This window comes from Rhinopithecus bieti, unplaced genomic scaffold (assembly GCF_001698545.2).
Source record: "Rhinopithecus bieti isolate Rb0 unplaced genomic scaffold, ASM169854v2 scaffold_41082, whole genome shotgun sequence".
Taxonomy (NCBI): domain Eukaryota; kingdom Metazoa; phylum Chordata; class Mammalia; order Primates; family Cercopithecidae; genus Rhinopithecus; species Rhinopithecus bieti.
Window position 1 is genome coordinate 798,473 of NW_016817890.1, and position 15,094 is coordinate 813,566.

Below are 15,094 nucleotides of genomic sequence, written 5' to 3' on the forward strand. Positions count from 1 at the left end.
AAAAAAAAAAAAAAAAAAAAAAAAAAGACTTGAGAATTGAATTGAAGATTGTTTTTAGCTACATGAAAGTCATTAATAGGCCGGGCGCGGTGGCTCAAGCCTGTAATCCCAGCACTTTGGGAGGCCGAGACGGGCGGATCACGAGGTCAGGAGATCGAGACCATCCTGGCTAACACGGTGAAACCCCGTCTCTACTAAAAAAATACAAAAAAAACTAGCCGGGCGAGGTGGCGGGCGCCTGTAGTCCCAGCTACTCGGGAGGCTGAGGCAGGAGAATGGCGTAAACCCGGGAGGCGGAGCTTGCAGTGAGCTGAGATCCGGCCACTGCACTCCAGCCTGGGCGACAGAGCGAAACTCCGTCTCAAAAAAAAAAAAAAAAAAAAAAAAAAAAAAAAAAAAAAAAAAAAAAAAAAGTCATTAATAGCTTTGACATGCAGTTTGATTAGGGGAGTGACCGGGATTAAACCCTAATTGGAAGTAGTTTAAGAGAATTGAAATTTTATAGAACTGGCATAACAATATTTTTATTCGATCTGTTCTAATATTTTTACTAACTTATTACTAAATGTGAGAGAATAGAAGGAGAGTTGGAGAAGGGAACTATACAACTCTTTAGAGGAGGTTTGTTTGGAGAAGAACAAAAAAATAAAGTAGTGGCTCTAGAGGTATATGGACTTCAGAGGATTTATAAGATTCATAAGAGAAATTATATCTATTTTATATGCAAATGGAAACGATCCACTAGATGAGGAAAAATAATAATGGTGTCTATTGTGTGCCAGGCAATGCCAAGGCAGTAGGAATACAGCAGTGACAAAAATCCTCTGTTCTCATGGAACTTACCTTCAATCAGTGATGCTATGATAATTGGATTATCTATATAGAAAAGTAAGGCAGAATTGTTTTCCTTCTTTACGTTATATGCAAAATAAATTACAGGTAGATTAAAACTTACCATGAAAGGTAAGTTTTTTAATTTTAGAAAAAATATAGAAGAGTATCTGTATGATCTTAAGGTGAGGATGGACCTCTTTTAAGAATCAAAAAATAGTATAAAAAGCCAAAAAAAAAAAAAAAAGATCATTGATTGCATGGAACTTTTAATTTTACATACAGTTAAATATAACATAAAGTGACAAACTGGGCACAGTGACTCGTGCCTTTAATTCCAGCACTTTGGGAGGCTAAGGCATCAGTTTAGGCTAGGAGTTCAAGACCATCCTGGGTAACATAGTGAGGCTCCATCTCTACAAAATAAAATAAAATTAGCCAGGTGTGGTGGCAAGTGCCTATAATCCCAGCTACTCAAGAGGCTAAGGCAGGAGGATCACTTGAACCCAAGAGTTCAAGGAGGCCGCAATGAGCTGTGACTGTGCCACTGCACTGCACTTTAGCCTGGGCAACCAAAGGAGACCTTGTCTCTTGAAAAAAGGTAACCAGACAAGCCACGTTTTGGGAGAAGGTATTTACAACACATTTAATTGGCAGTTAGAATACAGAGTCTATAAAGAACCCCTGTCAGGCTCAGTGGCTCACACCTTTAATCCCAGCACTTTGGGAGGCTAAGGTGGGTGGATCACCTGAGGTCAGGAGTTCGAGACCAGCCTGACCAACATGGTGAAAACCCGTCTCTAGTAAAAATACAAAATTAGCTGGGCGTGGTGGCACATGCCTGTAATCCCAGCTACTCGGGAGGCTGAGGCAGGAGAGTTGCTTGAACCCGGGAGGCCGAGGTTACAGTGAGCCAAGATTGCACCATTGCACTCCAGCCTGGGTACCAAGAGCGAAACTCCATCTCAAAAGAAAAAGAATGCAGAATCTACAAAGAACTCCTGCAAATCAGCAAGCAAGAGACAATTTTGAATATAGAAAAATAGGCAAAACCTTGAAACAACCAGTTTGCTGAAAAGGGAAACAAAACTGTCAGTAAATATATGAATAAGTCCTTAACTTCACAAATTAAGGAACTGCAAATTAAGAAGATGCAAATTTAAATATGGTACATTTTCCAGCCATCAGATAGACAAAAATTTAAATCTAACAATGTAATGGGAACGCTGACTCTGCAAATGGGATTGAAAATGGATATAACCTGCTTTGGAGAACGTTAATGTCTAATGAAGTTTGAGGTGTACATAACCCTTTGATCATGCAATTCTACTTTATATATATATATATATACTTTAGAGCAGGGGTCTGCAAATTATAGTCCATGGGCTAAATCCTACCCTCTGGCTGTTTGTGTAAGTTTTTATTGAAACCATGCCCACTTATTTATACAGCTGCTTTCACACTATAGTAGCAGAGATGAATAGTTGCAACAGGGACCATAGGGCCTGCAAAGCCTGAAATATATACTATATACTGTTTGACTCTTTATGGAAAAAGTTTGCTAACCTCTACCTTTGAGTAATTCTCACATGCACAAGGAGACATGTACAAGGATTTTTTTTGATGCACCCTTATTCATAATAGAAAATAACTGGTCTGTAAACCTGTCCATGAACATAAAATTGATAAATATAATCAAACAACAGAATGCTATATTGCAGTTAAAAGTGGATGAAGTAAAATTACATATACTCATAAGGATTAATATGAAAAACAATAGGCTGGGTGCGGTGGCTCACACCTGTAATCCCAGCACTTTGGGAGATCAAGGTGGGTGGATCACCTTCCTGGCCAACATGGTGAAACCCCATCTCTGCTAAAAATACAAAAATTAGCTGGGCTTGGTGGTGTGCGCCTGTAATCCCAGCTCCTCGGGGGCCTGAGGCAGGAGAATCGCTTGAACCCAGGAGGCAGAGATGATAGTGAGCCGAGATCGTACCATTGCACCCCAGCCTGGACAACAGAGCAAGACTCTGTCTCAAAAAAAAAAAGAAAAACTGATGAACAAAAAACATTGTAGATAGATAAATGTACAGTATGTAATATTTATATAAAGATTTAAAATATTTACATTTTAGGGGTATTTGAGAAGTTCTGTAATGTCTTGTTTTTTTTTTTTTAATCTAAAGCAACTATAAGGGTCAGGTGGAGTGGCTCACGCCTGTAATCCCAGGGCTTTGAGTAGCTGAGGTGGGAGAATCACTAGAGACCAGGAGTTTGAGACCAGCCTGGACAACATAGACCCCATCTCTACAAAAAAAAATTTTTAATTAGCCAGGTGTGGCCAGGAGCCGTGGCTCACGCCTGTATTCCTAGCACTTTGGGAGGCTGAGGCAGGCGGATTGCCTGAGCTCAGGAGTTCAAGACCACCCTGGGCAACGTGGTGAAACCCAGTCTCTACTAAAATCAGCTGGGCATGGCATGGTAGGGGGCACGTGTAATCCCGGCTACTTGAGAGGCTGAGGCACCACAGTCGCTTGCGCCTGGCAGGCGGAGGTTGCAGTGAGCCACAATCACGCCACTGCACTCCAGCCTAGGCAACAGAGCAAGACTCTGTCTCAAAAAAAAAAAAAAAGCCAGGTGTGATGGCTTGTACCTACAATCCTAGGTACTCTGGAGGCTAAGGTGGGAAGAGCACTTCAGCCCACAAGTTTGAGACTTCAGTGAGCTATGATTGTGCCACTGTACTTCAGCCTGAATGACATAGCAAGACTTTGTCTCATAAATAAGTAAATAAATACAGCAACTATGAAGTGTTAAGATTTTACAAAGCTTCGTTGGTGGTAGGGATTTTTTTCTGTTTTTTTGAGACAGGGTCTCGCCAGGCTAGAGTTCAGTGATCACGACTCACTACAGCCTCGACCTCCCTGGCTCAAGCAACTCTCCCACCTCAGCCTTTCAAGTAGCTTGGGACTATTGGTGCACACCACCATGCCTAACTTTTCCTGTTTTTTGTAGAAATGGGGTCTTACTTTGTTGTCAAGGCTGGTAATTCTCTATGCTTTTTTGTGTGGTTAAATTACTTCATTTCCTAGGGATTGGGTGGAAGGGAACATATATGACAGCTCCCTTCAGATATTGTTACTGCTGCCGGTTGCTTTATGTATATCATAGGAACCCAGAGCCCTCACTGAGTCTCCCACATCTGAAAGATAGATTTTTCTGTAGTGCTTATTGTACTGAGACCTGGCACCCACAGGCTCATCAGGCTTGTATAAATGAGCTCATTCCCTCTGTCGGTAAGTGTGCTTATTTGGTGATTTTCCTCAGTCTCAGTTCATCCAGAGCTAACTTGCAAGGTTGCAGTGGGATCTGGTGTCATGGTAACCACAGTTACCAAGGCTTGAGGCTTTTCTTCACAGAACTGTGAAATGGGAGCAAGGAGAAGAAATACTTTTTCACTTCCTCTGAAATGATAGCAAAATATGGTTCTCTTAATGGCCATTCTGTCATTTGGGGACATTAAAGAGAATTCTCAAAATAATTTCTGAAAATGTCAGAAGTACTTTTTGTTTTGGGGGGTTTTCTTGAGACAGGGTCTCACTCTGGTACCTAGGCTGGAGTGCAGTGGCACGATCATAGCCCATTGCAACCTTAACCTTCCCATGCTCAAGCGATCTACCCACATCAGCCTCCTGAGTAGCCAGGACTTCCGGCGTGCTCCACCACCATACCCAGCTAATTTTTAAATTTTTTATAGGGAAAAGATCCCACTGTGTTGCCCAAGCTAATCTCAAACTCCTGTGCTCAAGTGATCCTCCTGTCTTAGGCCTGCCAAAGTGCTGGGATTGCAGACATGAGCCACTGCCCATGGCCAGAAATATTTCAATAGAGACAACCCAGGGACTAATATTCTCCAAAGACTTGGCTGATCTTACAGTTCACCAACTTCGATTGCTTGACATTTGGTTAACTGATTAGTCATTGGCCTCATCCTCCTGAACAGGAAAGCTCGTATTCAGAATTGTTTTGAGAGTATAAATGGAAGTATTTTACCAACTGTATTGGAGTGAGTCCTGTTTTCATGGAGCTGCTTCTTTACTTTGAGCTGTTAATAACTCTCTTGGCCTCTTAATCCTTTTAAAGGAGACATTACAGAGTATATTTCATCCTGGATCATTGCATGCCAGGACAATGAAAATGTCTGTGTTCTTATCCTCAAAATATGAGTTACTGCCTTTGTTGAGTCTTACAAGAAAGTCAAATCTGACTCACTTAAAAGAGTTTTTTTGCTGCAGACAGATCATAGTAGACTGTGCACCTGGTGGAGGTTGGCTTAGTTTGTAAAGCTATAATGGGTGAAATGGAATTAAAGAACTCTTCAACACCTTGAACATAGTAAGAATTTATTATTAGTTGAATGGTTTAATGTTTGAACTGAATTGAGGCATAAGACCTGGACTACAGTCCTCTACTGAATCATTTGTGAGATTAATATGAATTTACTCAGCAAACATTGATTGAATACCTCATATGAATGTAAGGCAAGACAATTCTATGTAAAATGTTAGCACTAAAAGAGACCCAAGTGCACCTAAGCCAAGCCTCGTATTATAAGTGGCCAGCTGAGCCCAGAGTAGACTAGTATCTTGTCCAGTTGACTAGTCCATCTGTTTTGAAGTGCCACTGGGGTAAGGATGTCAGAAATTTGCAGTTATATGTCTGCATGACTTCTCCTATGCCACGTAGGACTTCTGAGTATGGAAATATAAGTTCTGGCCAATTATGTTATCTTAGATTTGTGTATTTATATATTATAATGATTTTCCAGCAGATGGCAGTCAAGTGTCTTGAGGAAGAGGCAGCTTTTATCTTATTTACACGGGAACCCTGGTGCTAAGTAACTATTGAGCAAGGGGAAGGAACAAGAAGGTTGATAGAGCAGGATGAAGAAGAATGGCAAAGTTAGGACCTTGCTTAACTGAAGAAGGTGGCAGAAGCAGGGAGATAAAAAGAGCAAGGGATATAACTTCCTTTTATTTCTACAAATAAAGTATCTTTCCCACAGCAGTATGATCTGTGCATGTTTTAGTTGTTGATTGCAGATGGGATTTGAGTTTGGATACAACACTGCCATGTTTCTCAAAACCGTCTGCAGTTCTGAGAAATGGATTTAAATCACCCATTTCCCAAGGTCAATTTCAGTGATGCAATATCTTGGTTACAACTACAAGGTGTAGTAAGTAAGGACGTTCCAGATATGACAAATGTTGCTGCCGTATTTATTGGTCACTGTTGTCAATTCTATTCTGGGGCTCTTCTCTCACTGAAAGACATAAGGCCCATACACAGGACTGTTTCTGGGAAATGAAGAATTGGAGGGAAATGGCTTTTTGTTTGTTATTACTTCTGACAAGAAATCAGAGCCTTGTGTTTTCACTTCTCTTTTCTACCCTAAAACATTTCACCTCAAAAATCATTCATTCATTATGGCACAATGACCAGAGCCTAGATTTGGAGTCAGGGGCCCCAACTTCTAGCTACTTGGTTGTTTGTGATCTAGGGGCAAGTTACTAAACCTATGAATCCCTCCCATTTATAGAAATTCCCTCCCACTAAGATCTTAGGGACTTCACTCTCAATGTGAAGGTTAAAATAAGTTTTGTTTTGTTTTGTTTTGTTTTGTTTTGTTTTGTTTTTTTGAAACGGAGTTTCACTGTTGTTGCCCAGGCTGGAGCAATGGTGCGATCTCGGCCCACTGCAACCTCCGCCTCCTGGGTTGAAGCGATTCTCCTGCCTCAGCCTCCTGAGTAGCTGGGATTACAGGCATGCACCACCACGCCCAGCTAATTTTGTTTTTTAGTAGAGACATGGTTTCTCCATGTTGGTCAGGCTGGTCTCAAATTCCCGACCTCAGGTGATCCGCCCGCCTCGGTTTCCCAAAATGCTGGGATTACAGGCATTGGGTCACCGTGCCTGGCCAAGTTGTTTTAATGGCACAACTTCACATTCTTTGGGTAGAGGGTCTACTGGATCTCTAGCTCCCATCCCTACTCCCCATAAAGCAAACTACGTGGGCTGTCATTTAGTCCACCTAAGCACAGGCAGGTGAACCTAGCAGCAGCCCTCTTCTTTGGTTTTGAAAAGAGTATTCTAACAGGAAATTTCTTTTTCTCATCAGGTAAGGAGAGCTGCTTTGAGAGGATTGTGTCAAGGTTTGGAAAGAAAGTCACATATGTAGTGATTGGAGATGGACGAGATGAAGAAATTGCAGCCAAACAGGTAACCATGGTAAAGAAAAATAGTCTATGTGGTTGTACATCGTGTAATTAGAAAAAATGAGAAAAACTACAAAATCTTAGCAATCTATTATGCATTTATAGTATCTTCTCTTTCTTCCTCTCCCATTTTTCTTTAAAGAAAAGGTCTTTTTTTTCTCCAGATAGGTTTTTCCTTTTAAGTTTTAGATCCATCCCTTCCTCTTCCTCCCTGTCCCTCAAGAATCTTAAAATCTTTAAGCCGTTCTACAGGGATCCCATCATTCAACCTGAGATATGCCCCATCTTCCATCTTCAAAGACAGTGCCTTCTCAAGCATCAGACTTGACTGCAAAAAGGCTAATCTTTCTTTCTTTTCCATTATTCAAGTTCTCAGACAGTACAAGCAATAGCTCTTTCTGTAGAGAACGTCTTTCCTGCCTTTGAGCCCTGGAAAGATTGCTCTGATGTTAACCCCATCACTATACAGGTCCCAACTTCAGGTCACCCCTTATTTATTTATTTATTTATTTATTTTCTTTTTTTGAGATGGAGTCTCACTCTGTCGCCCAGGCTGGAGTGCAGTGGCATGACCTCGGCTCACTGCCACCTCCGCCTCCTGGATTCAAGCAATTCTCCTTCCTCAGCCTCCCGAGTAGCTGGGACTGTAGGCACCTGCCACCGTGCCCAACTAATTTTTGTATTTTTAGTAGAGACAGGGTTTCCCATATTGGCCAGGCTAGTCTCGAACTCCTGACTTTGTGATCCACCTGCCTCGGCCTCCCAGAGTGCTGGGATTACAGCCTTGAGCCACCATGCCCGGCCCAGGTCACCCCTTCTTGATATACAAAACAGTAGATGAAAGAATCTTGGCTATAGAACCTAAAATCCCATCTGTGTATCAGCTATGTGACTTTGAACAATTATCCTCATCTGCTAAATGGATCTGTAGAAGTTCTTTCCCTCCCTACCCCAATTTATTTTCTTCCAGCAACTCTATTTCTTAGACCTGGAGGCATTGGGTTGCCAGCTAGAACCAACTGCCCTGATACTCTTCATCCAGTTAAGTAGAAATCTTAGCAACTATAATAAAGTATAAGATTGGTAATCAGTCGGCATTATTATCTCATGTTTCTGTTTGCCACTTTATGTAGCAATGCAGGGATCCTTATTTTTTCGCATACGTTATGAAGCTTTAATTCTAACGTGCTTCTTGTTGCCCTCTTTGGGAAAGACACTAGTGGGTGTATGCATCAGTGTTTCCTGGTCTGAAGAAGGGTATGGGGGAGAGAAAGAACAACTCAAGTCATCAGCAGAGTTGGTAACTCTGAGCTAATGTCTAGAATCATCTACAATAGAATACACCATTGTGGCTGGGCACAGTGGCTCACGCTGATAATCCTAACACTTGGGGAGGCTGAGGCAGGCAAATCACCTGAGGTCAGGAGTTCGAAACTAGCCTGGCCAACATGGTGAAATCCCGTCTCTACTAAAAATATAAAAATTAGCCGGGCATGGTGGTGCACTCCTGTAATCCCAGCTACTCGGGAGGCTGAGGCATGAGAATTGCTTGAACCCTGAAGGCGGAGGTTGCAGTGAGCCGAGATTGCGCCACTGCACTCCAGCCTCGGCAGCAGAGCAAGACTCCGTCTCAAAAAAACAAACAAAAAAAGTATATACCCATTGGAAAATGCCTTAGCACTTTATCCAGTTCAAGCTATACTCTGTGAAGGATCTTTTCTGCAGCCTTTCTGACAGAAGTCTCTCTAGTCCTTGCTTGAATATGCCCAAGGATGAGGGTACTGGTTCCCAGTAGCCTGTTCCACCAAGGGGTCAACCAGACTGTTAGGGTGTTCCCCCTTTACTGAGCAAAAATTTCTCTACCTTCATATACTAGGCTGGCATTCTTTTGTTTTGTTTTGTTTTGTTTTTGAGATAGAGTCTCGCTCCATTGCCCAGGCTGGAGTGCAGTGGTATGATCTTGGCTCACTTCAGCCTCCGCCTCTGGGTTTAAGCAATTCTCATGCCTCAGCCTCCCAAGTAGCTGGGACTACAGGTGCACACCACCACTCTCAGCTAATTTTTATATTTTCAGTAGAGACAGCGTTTTGCCATGTTGGCCAGGCTGGTCTCAAACTCCTGACCTCAAGTGATCCACCCACCTTAGCCTCCCAAAGTGCTGGGATTGCAGGCATGAGCCACTGCATCTGGCCTCTAGTCTGGCATTCTTGAACACAACAAATCGGTTTCCTCTTCTGTATGTTAATAGCCTTTTAAATATTATGTGTGAGCAGCTGGCTTAAAAAACAACTAGGGTATATGCCAAAATAACTGTGTTCTAGGACCTCAATATTCTGAGTAATTTGGAACCAGTTTCAACTAGATGATAGGAACGTTAATCTCCTCAGCTTCATAGAACATGGTTTCCAACACTTGGGTTTGTCAAAGCCCTCCTTTAAAATATGGCCTCCATATGAGAATCACTTAAACCTGGGAGTGGAGGTTGCAGTGAGCCAAGGAAGCACCACTGCACCCCAGCCTGGGCAAAAGAGCAAGACTCTGTCTCAAAAAATATAAAAAATAAATTTAATTTAATTTAAAAATATGGCCTCCAGGCACAGTGGCTCATGCCTGTAATCCCTAGCACTTTGGGAGGCCAAGGTGGGAGGATTGCTTGAGCCCAGGAGTTCAAGACCAGCCTGGACAATATAGTGAGGCTTCATCTCTGCAAGAAATAAAGAATTAGCCAGATGTAGTGGCACATGCCTTTAGTCCCAGCTACTTGGGAGGCTGAGGTGGAAGGATCACTTGAGCTCAGGGGGCCAAGGCTACAGTGAGCCGTGTTCATACCACTACACTCCAGCCTGGGTGACAGAATGAGACCCTGTCTCAAAATAAAATAAAGAGTAAAATATGGCCTCCAGAACAGCACACAGTATTCTGGACGTGATTCTGACTACATAATATAATGGGATTATTATTTCCCAGATCTGTACATTCTCCATCTTGGACATAGATAAGATTTAGGTCTTTAGTTCTGAAACTTACAAGAAATTAACCATCCATAAGACAATATAATCTTATATCAAATACTAATTTTTCACCTGGGCCATTTTATTTGATCCTTAAGACCCTGTATGATAACTGGAATGCCTGTAGTTCCAGCTACTCAGGATGCTGGGGTAAGAGGATTGCTTGAGCCCAGATTCAAGGCCACAGTAAGCTATAATCACACCACTGCCCTTCAGTCTGGGTGACACAGCAAGACCCTGTCTTCAAAATAAGAGCTAGAACAGGTAATCTCTCAAAAGCACAAAGTACCACTGAAACTTATTAAAAATTTCTCACATTTACAAAGTGTGCAATGTACAAGGTCCTTATACATATGACTATTTGATCATTATTACAGCCCTGTGAGGCAGGGATAGATAGGGTTACCACATACCTTGGGGAGAGGTGTGCTGAGGAAAGAGTATGGGCAAATATTTAATATAAGCTCTCAGAAGAAGTTGGATTAACCAGCTATCCCCACTCTCTTCCAGCACAACATGCCTTTCTGGAGGATCACAAACCACGGAGACCTTGTATCCCTTCACCAGGCTTTAGAGCTTGATTTTCTCTAAGAACTGGAATGAGGAGCCTTCCCCTTGAGCTCCTTTTCACTCCTGAAGGGAGCTGGAGACTGGAACCAACTGAGAACTTTCTCTGTCTCTCTCTGTCTCTCTCTGTCTCTCTCTCTCTTCCTCTCTCCCTCTCTCTCTGTCTCTCCCTCTCTCTCTGTCTCTCCCTCTCTCTCTCTCCCTGTCTCTCTCTCTGTCTCTCCCTCCCTCCTTCCCTCTCTCTGCCTGTCTTTATCCATGGAATGCTGGCGAGAACACAATCAGAAGCAACAGCTGCAATTTTTGCTAAGAGTGGGCTGCAGCCCCGTGTTCATCTCCATACAGAAGCAGGAGACAGTTGGATAGACAGAACAGTGGACTCACTGCAGCTACAGTGCTTTTAATTCTTCTGTGTTTTGTTTTTGTTTTTTTGTTTTTGTTTTTTTTCAAAAAATGAAACAGAAAAGGAAATTCCTGGGGCAGAGTTGCACTCTTAGTCCATGACAAGATTGAGAATTACTCATAACTTGTGGTGATCAGATAAATGCAGCAGACTTTTATGATAACATCTCTTGCAGTCTTAGAGTCTCCTTAGCTTAGAATCTCACTTATTTCCAGCGAATGTGTATGTTATTTTTATAGGTAAGGGTCTGATCTCTGACACAGGTTTCTGCCACTTTCTTTTTCTAGCAAGAAAGTGTGTAAAGTCTTGAAAATAGTAATTGAAATACCTAAAATACCTCTGTGTGGCAGTAGCACCTCTATAGCTGCTCCAGTGGTCTGCTCTCTAGGATGATTCCTTTCCTGTTCTTCCATCTTCTAGCTGGTGAACTGTGGGGCACTGAACACTGAGTAACTTTAAACTTCGGCATTTCCCATCTAGAAGCCTTAGTCTTCTTTCCAGTCCCTTTTCCCTTTAGTCAAATGGCACAACCCTAAAAACTCTTTCAACTTGACTGTCATTCAGACTGTATCCCAGGAAGCTTAGCTTCCAAACTGGAGAGAAGGAACTAAAGTGTCTTATGAATTTCGGCTTCTTTGGCTCTTGAGACCGAAAGGTTCTACCTGTTCCTCCTGCAGAGAAGTACCCATTTCCCATCAGATGCTCACTCCTGCAGTTTCTTCCTTCTTAGTCATCATAATGCTAGTTTCTTACCCCTTTCCTGCCCTCTGCACCTCATGTCCACCTCCAGGCAGCTCTGGCCAGTCCCCAGGTATTAGACCCAAGAATTCAAATCAAATCTAAAAACATGCTTATAACTACATTTTGGCCAAAACTGCCAATGTATTTGACTTCCTTTGTGGAAGCGCTAAGCCATATGAAGGATGTCCCAGGTATATATTTACCCAGATCTCTGCCTGAAACTGAAGAGCAGATTGCTGTATTTAAATTTTCCCATGGAAAACACTGCTTCTCAAATCCCATTCTAAAGTAGGAAACCAGAAAGACTTTGCTGATTGTGGGGGGAGGGGAGGTACAGACAGGGTTTCACTTTGTTACCAAGGCTGGTCTCAAACACCTGGCCTCAAGTGATCCTCCCACCTTGGCCTCTCAAAGTGTTGGGATTATAGGCATGAGCCACTGCGCCCAGCCAGACTTTCCTGATTTAAATGAGAGTGCTGCATCATTCCCTACTTCATGGCCCAAAACTTAATCCTGGGCCAAATGCAGGAGCATCTCTCGACCTCTGGGCAGATTGGTGGGTGCACTAGTCACAGCCTTCCAGCCCAGCCATGATTATTGGATGCCCCATCCCTCCAAGAGCAATTTGGGTATCTGCTCAGGCAGGATAAACTTCCCTAGAGCTGAGGAAGTTCAGCCTTTCCCAGGCTGCAAAGAGACAGATGATACGAGCATCTCAGATTGAGATGCAGGATTGGTCCGCAGAAGGAGGCATCGTTGACCAACCCCAGCTATCATTGCTTGTCGCCAGAGACTCTGCATACCCATTTCCAAAGATGTTGCAGCACAAAGAGGCAAGACTCCTTTCAATGCCAGGCCACCCAGATAGCAACAGAGAGAGGCTGGTATACACATTCCTTCAGAACTCATTGAAAAGTGCTCATGACTCACAATTTGAAGGAGTAAGTTTTTGCTGAGTAGCTGAAGTCAGTGCTCCTTTACTTAGCTGCCTCTTTGGCCTTGTTTCCTGTGGGGTTGGGAGGAGGGAGATGTAGTGTGAGGTAGGCCTTCTCTTGGTCTGTATTCAGCATAGTTCCTTAGATGCTGCTCTGCCTTGTTTGATGGTTGATCTTAGGAAGCTCTAGGTTTTACTCTGAAGCCTCAGACCCTCCCCCTAATGCAGTATAGCTGTTGGGTTTTTGTCCTGGACAAAGGCCACAGCTGTTGTGCTGCGCTTCAGGTTTCTGAGGCTACGGAGTGGTACCCCCACCATGCACACAAGCACACACACAGATACTTCCCTCTCCACCCTTATGGGAGCTCTTTATTTTAGAATATAACTTGGACTCACTTTTATCAATGGCTTTTTTCCTCTTGCTCTGACTTCCTAGCTTAGCTCTTTCCAAAAGTAACTTGAACTTGACCAAGAGAGGTAAGGAGGCTGGGCGGAGCAGTCTCTGCTCATTCCTGGTTGTTGCCGCCCTCATTTCGATGGAAGAGAAAACAGGAGCTTCTTGGCTTTTTGCCAGAATGAATTGTCCAGGGAACACGGCGCTGTCTGTAATTACCCTGCCTTTTCTCCACCCCAACACAAAATCTGGAAAGGAAAAGAAGTGGGTAGGATTAAGAGCTGTTGGAAGTAGAGGGCCAAAGGACACTGTGAGTCCATTCATCAAAGGGAAGGCCCTCTTCATTCGAGTCCTCATGAAATTAGCCAAATGATGAGTCCTTCCCCAGCTGGGCATGGTGGGTTCTCTTCTTTTTTTTTTTTTTTTTGAGATGGAGTCTGGCTCTGTCACCCAGGCTGGAGTGCAGTGGAATGATCTCTCAGCTCACTGCAACCTCTGCCTCCCAGGTTCAAGCGATTCTCCTACCTCAGCCTCCTGAGTAGCTGAGAATACAGGCACCCACCACCACGCCCAGCTAATTTTTGTATTTTTAGTAGAGACGGGGTTTCACCATGTTGACCAGGCTGTTCTCAAAACTCCTGACCTCAGGTGATCTGCTCGCCTCGGCCTCCCAAAGTGCTGGGATTACAGGCATGAGCCACCGCGCCCGGCCAGGCACTGTGGGTTCTACAAGATGGGTCTGTAATGTCACGGTGAGGGCTCTCTCTAGTAGTAGATCTGGAGTGAGGTGTGTCTTGGGTTGAGGAAGTGGCTTGACTTTCGAATGTAAAACTGACTGTGCCTTAGCATCACCCTGTCCAGTGCCCCTGGGGCAGCTGGTAGTGTCCAGAAGAATGGACACCTGCTCCAGATTTAGATGCCTATCTGGGCTTTTGTTTGATTTGGGGTGTTCCTGTCTAGTGTAAAGCTAGTGAGTTGTCCCAGGAGACTGATGCCACAGCTTGTTCGCAGTTTACACAAACTCAGCTTTAAAGCTCCAGATAGAATCTGATTGACAAACTCTAGCTGCAGCATGTGGAGCTTCTAGATGTTTACTACCTTGAATGATGGTCAGTGTCACTGAACCACGGGGGAGAGGAGTATGGGGTAGAGCAATGGTCTAGGCTAACAAGTGGTGAACTTAGGGTCTTCCTCTGACTCCTTACTCCTCAAGGAGGCAGTTAGGGTCCCTCTTAAGCAGGCTTCTATTTCTTACCACTAAATTGGTTTCCTTTTTCATCCAGAAGTTAGAACTCCCCAGATATTCACACTATAGGGTCTGAATTCCGAGATTCTAAAATATCTTAAACCACAAGAGAGAAAATGTAGTGCTGCCCCAGCCCCAGTCAGCAGGCCATCTGTCCCTTCCTCTCCTGAGTCAGACAGCTCTGGCAAGCAAGGCTCCTTGGCTAGTTCCTAATGCACTGACTGGAGCCCTCCCATTAAGGACGACTTCTACTCAAAATGCAACTCTCCCTCTGGACTTCAGATGCCTCTGTTAGCAGGAAAAGGCATTGATCGGATTGGATATATTTATGTGACTGCGGGCATTTGTGGCTGTAGAATCCGTGACCATAATGTTATATGTAATGGGAACTATCTTATAAACTTGAAAAAATAAAAGTTTTTATTTTCTATAGTTTGCTCCTGTGTCTTTTCTGAATAGGAGCAGCATAGTTGCCCAGCTGTGTGGGGTCCTAATTATGGCTTCATAAAAATTCCAAAGAGTTCATTAGAAAGATGTCACCCTTTCAGTAACTGGGTCATTTCACCAAAAAAGTAAAAACAAACCATTTGGTATAAATATACATGGAAAAATATTTTACAGTAATTTGCATGGGAGCATGTATTGTTTCTAAAATATATTTTGCTTTTAAAGTTTAGAACTGGAGAAAA

General features: G+C 43.2%; 1 protein-coding gene across 1 annotated transcript in view; it reads left to right on the top strand.

Moving 5' to 3' along the window:
- Nucleotides 1-14,837, top strand: part of EYA3 (EYA transcriptional coactivator and phosphatase 3) — a 130,432-nt gene extending 115,595 nt beyond the window's left edge. The window contains exons 16-17 of the mRNA XM_017856334.1: nt 7,013-7,113; nt 10,631-14,837. Coding sequence (XP_017711823.1) covers nt 7,013-7,113; nt 10,631-10,711 — 182 coding nt within the window. The 3' untranslated portion in view covers nt 10,712-14,837. The remainder of the gene's footprint in view (nt 1-7,012; nt 7,114-10,630) is intronic.
- Nucleotides 14,838-15,094: the final 257 nt, after the last annotated feature.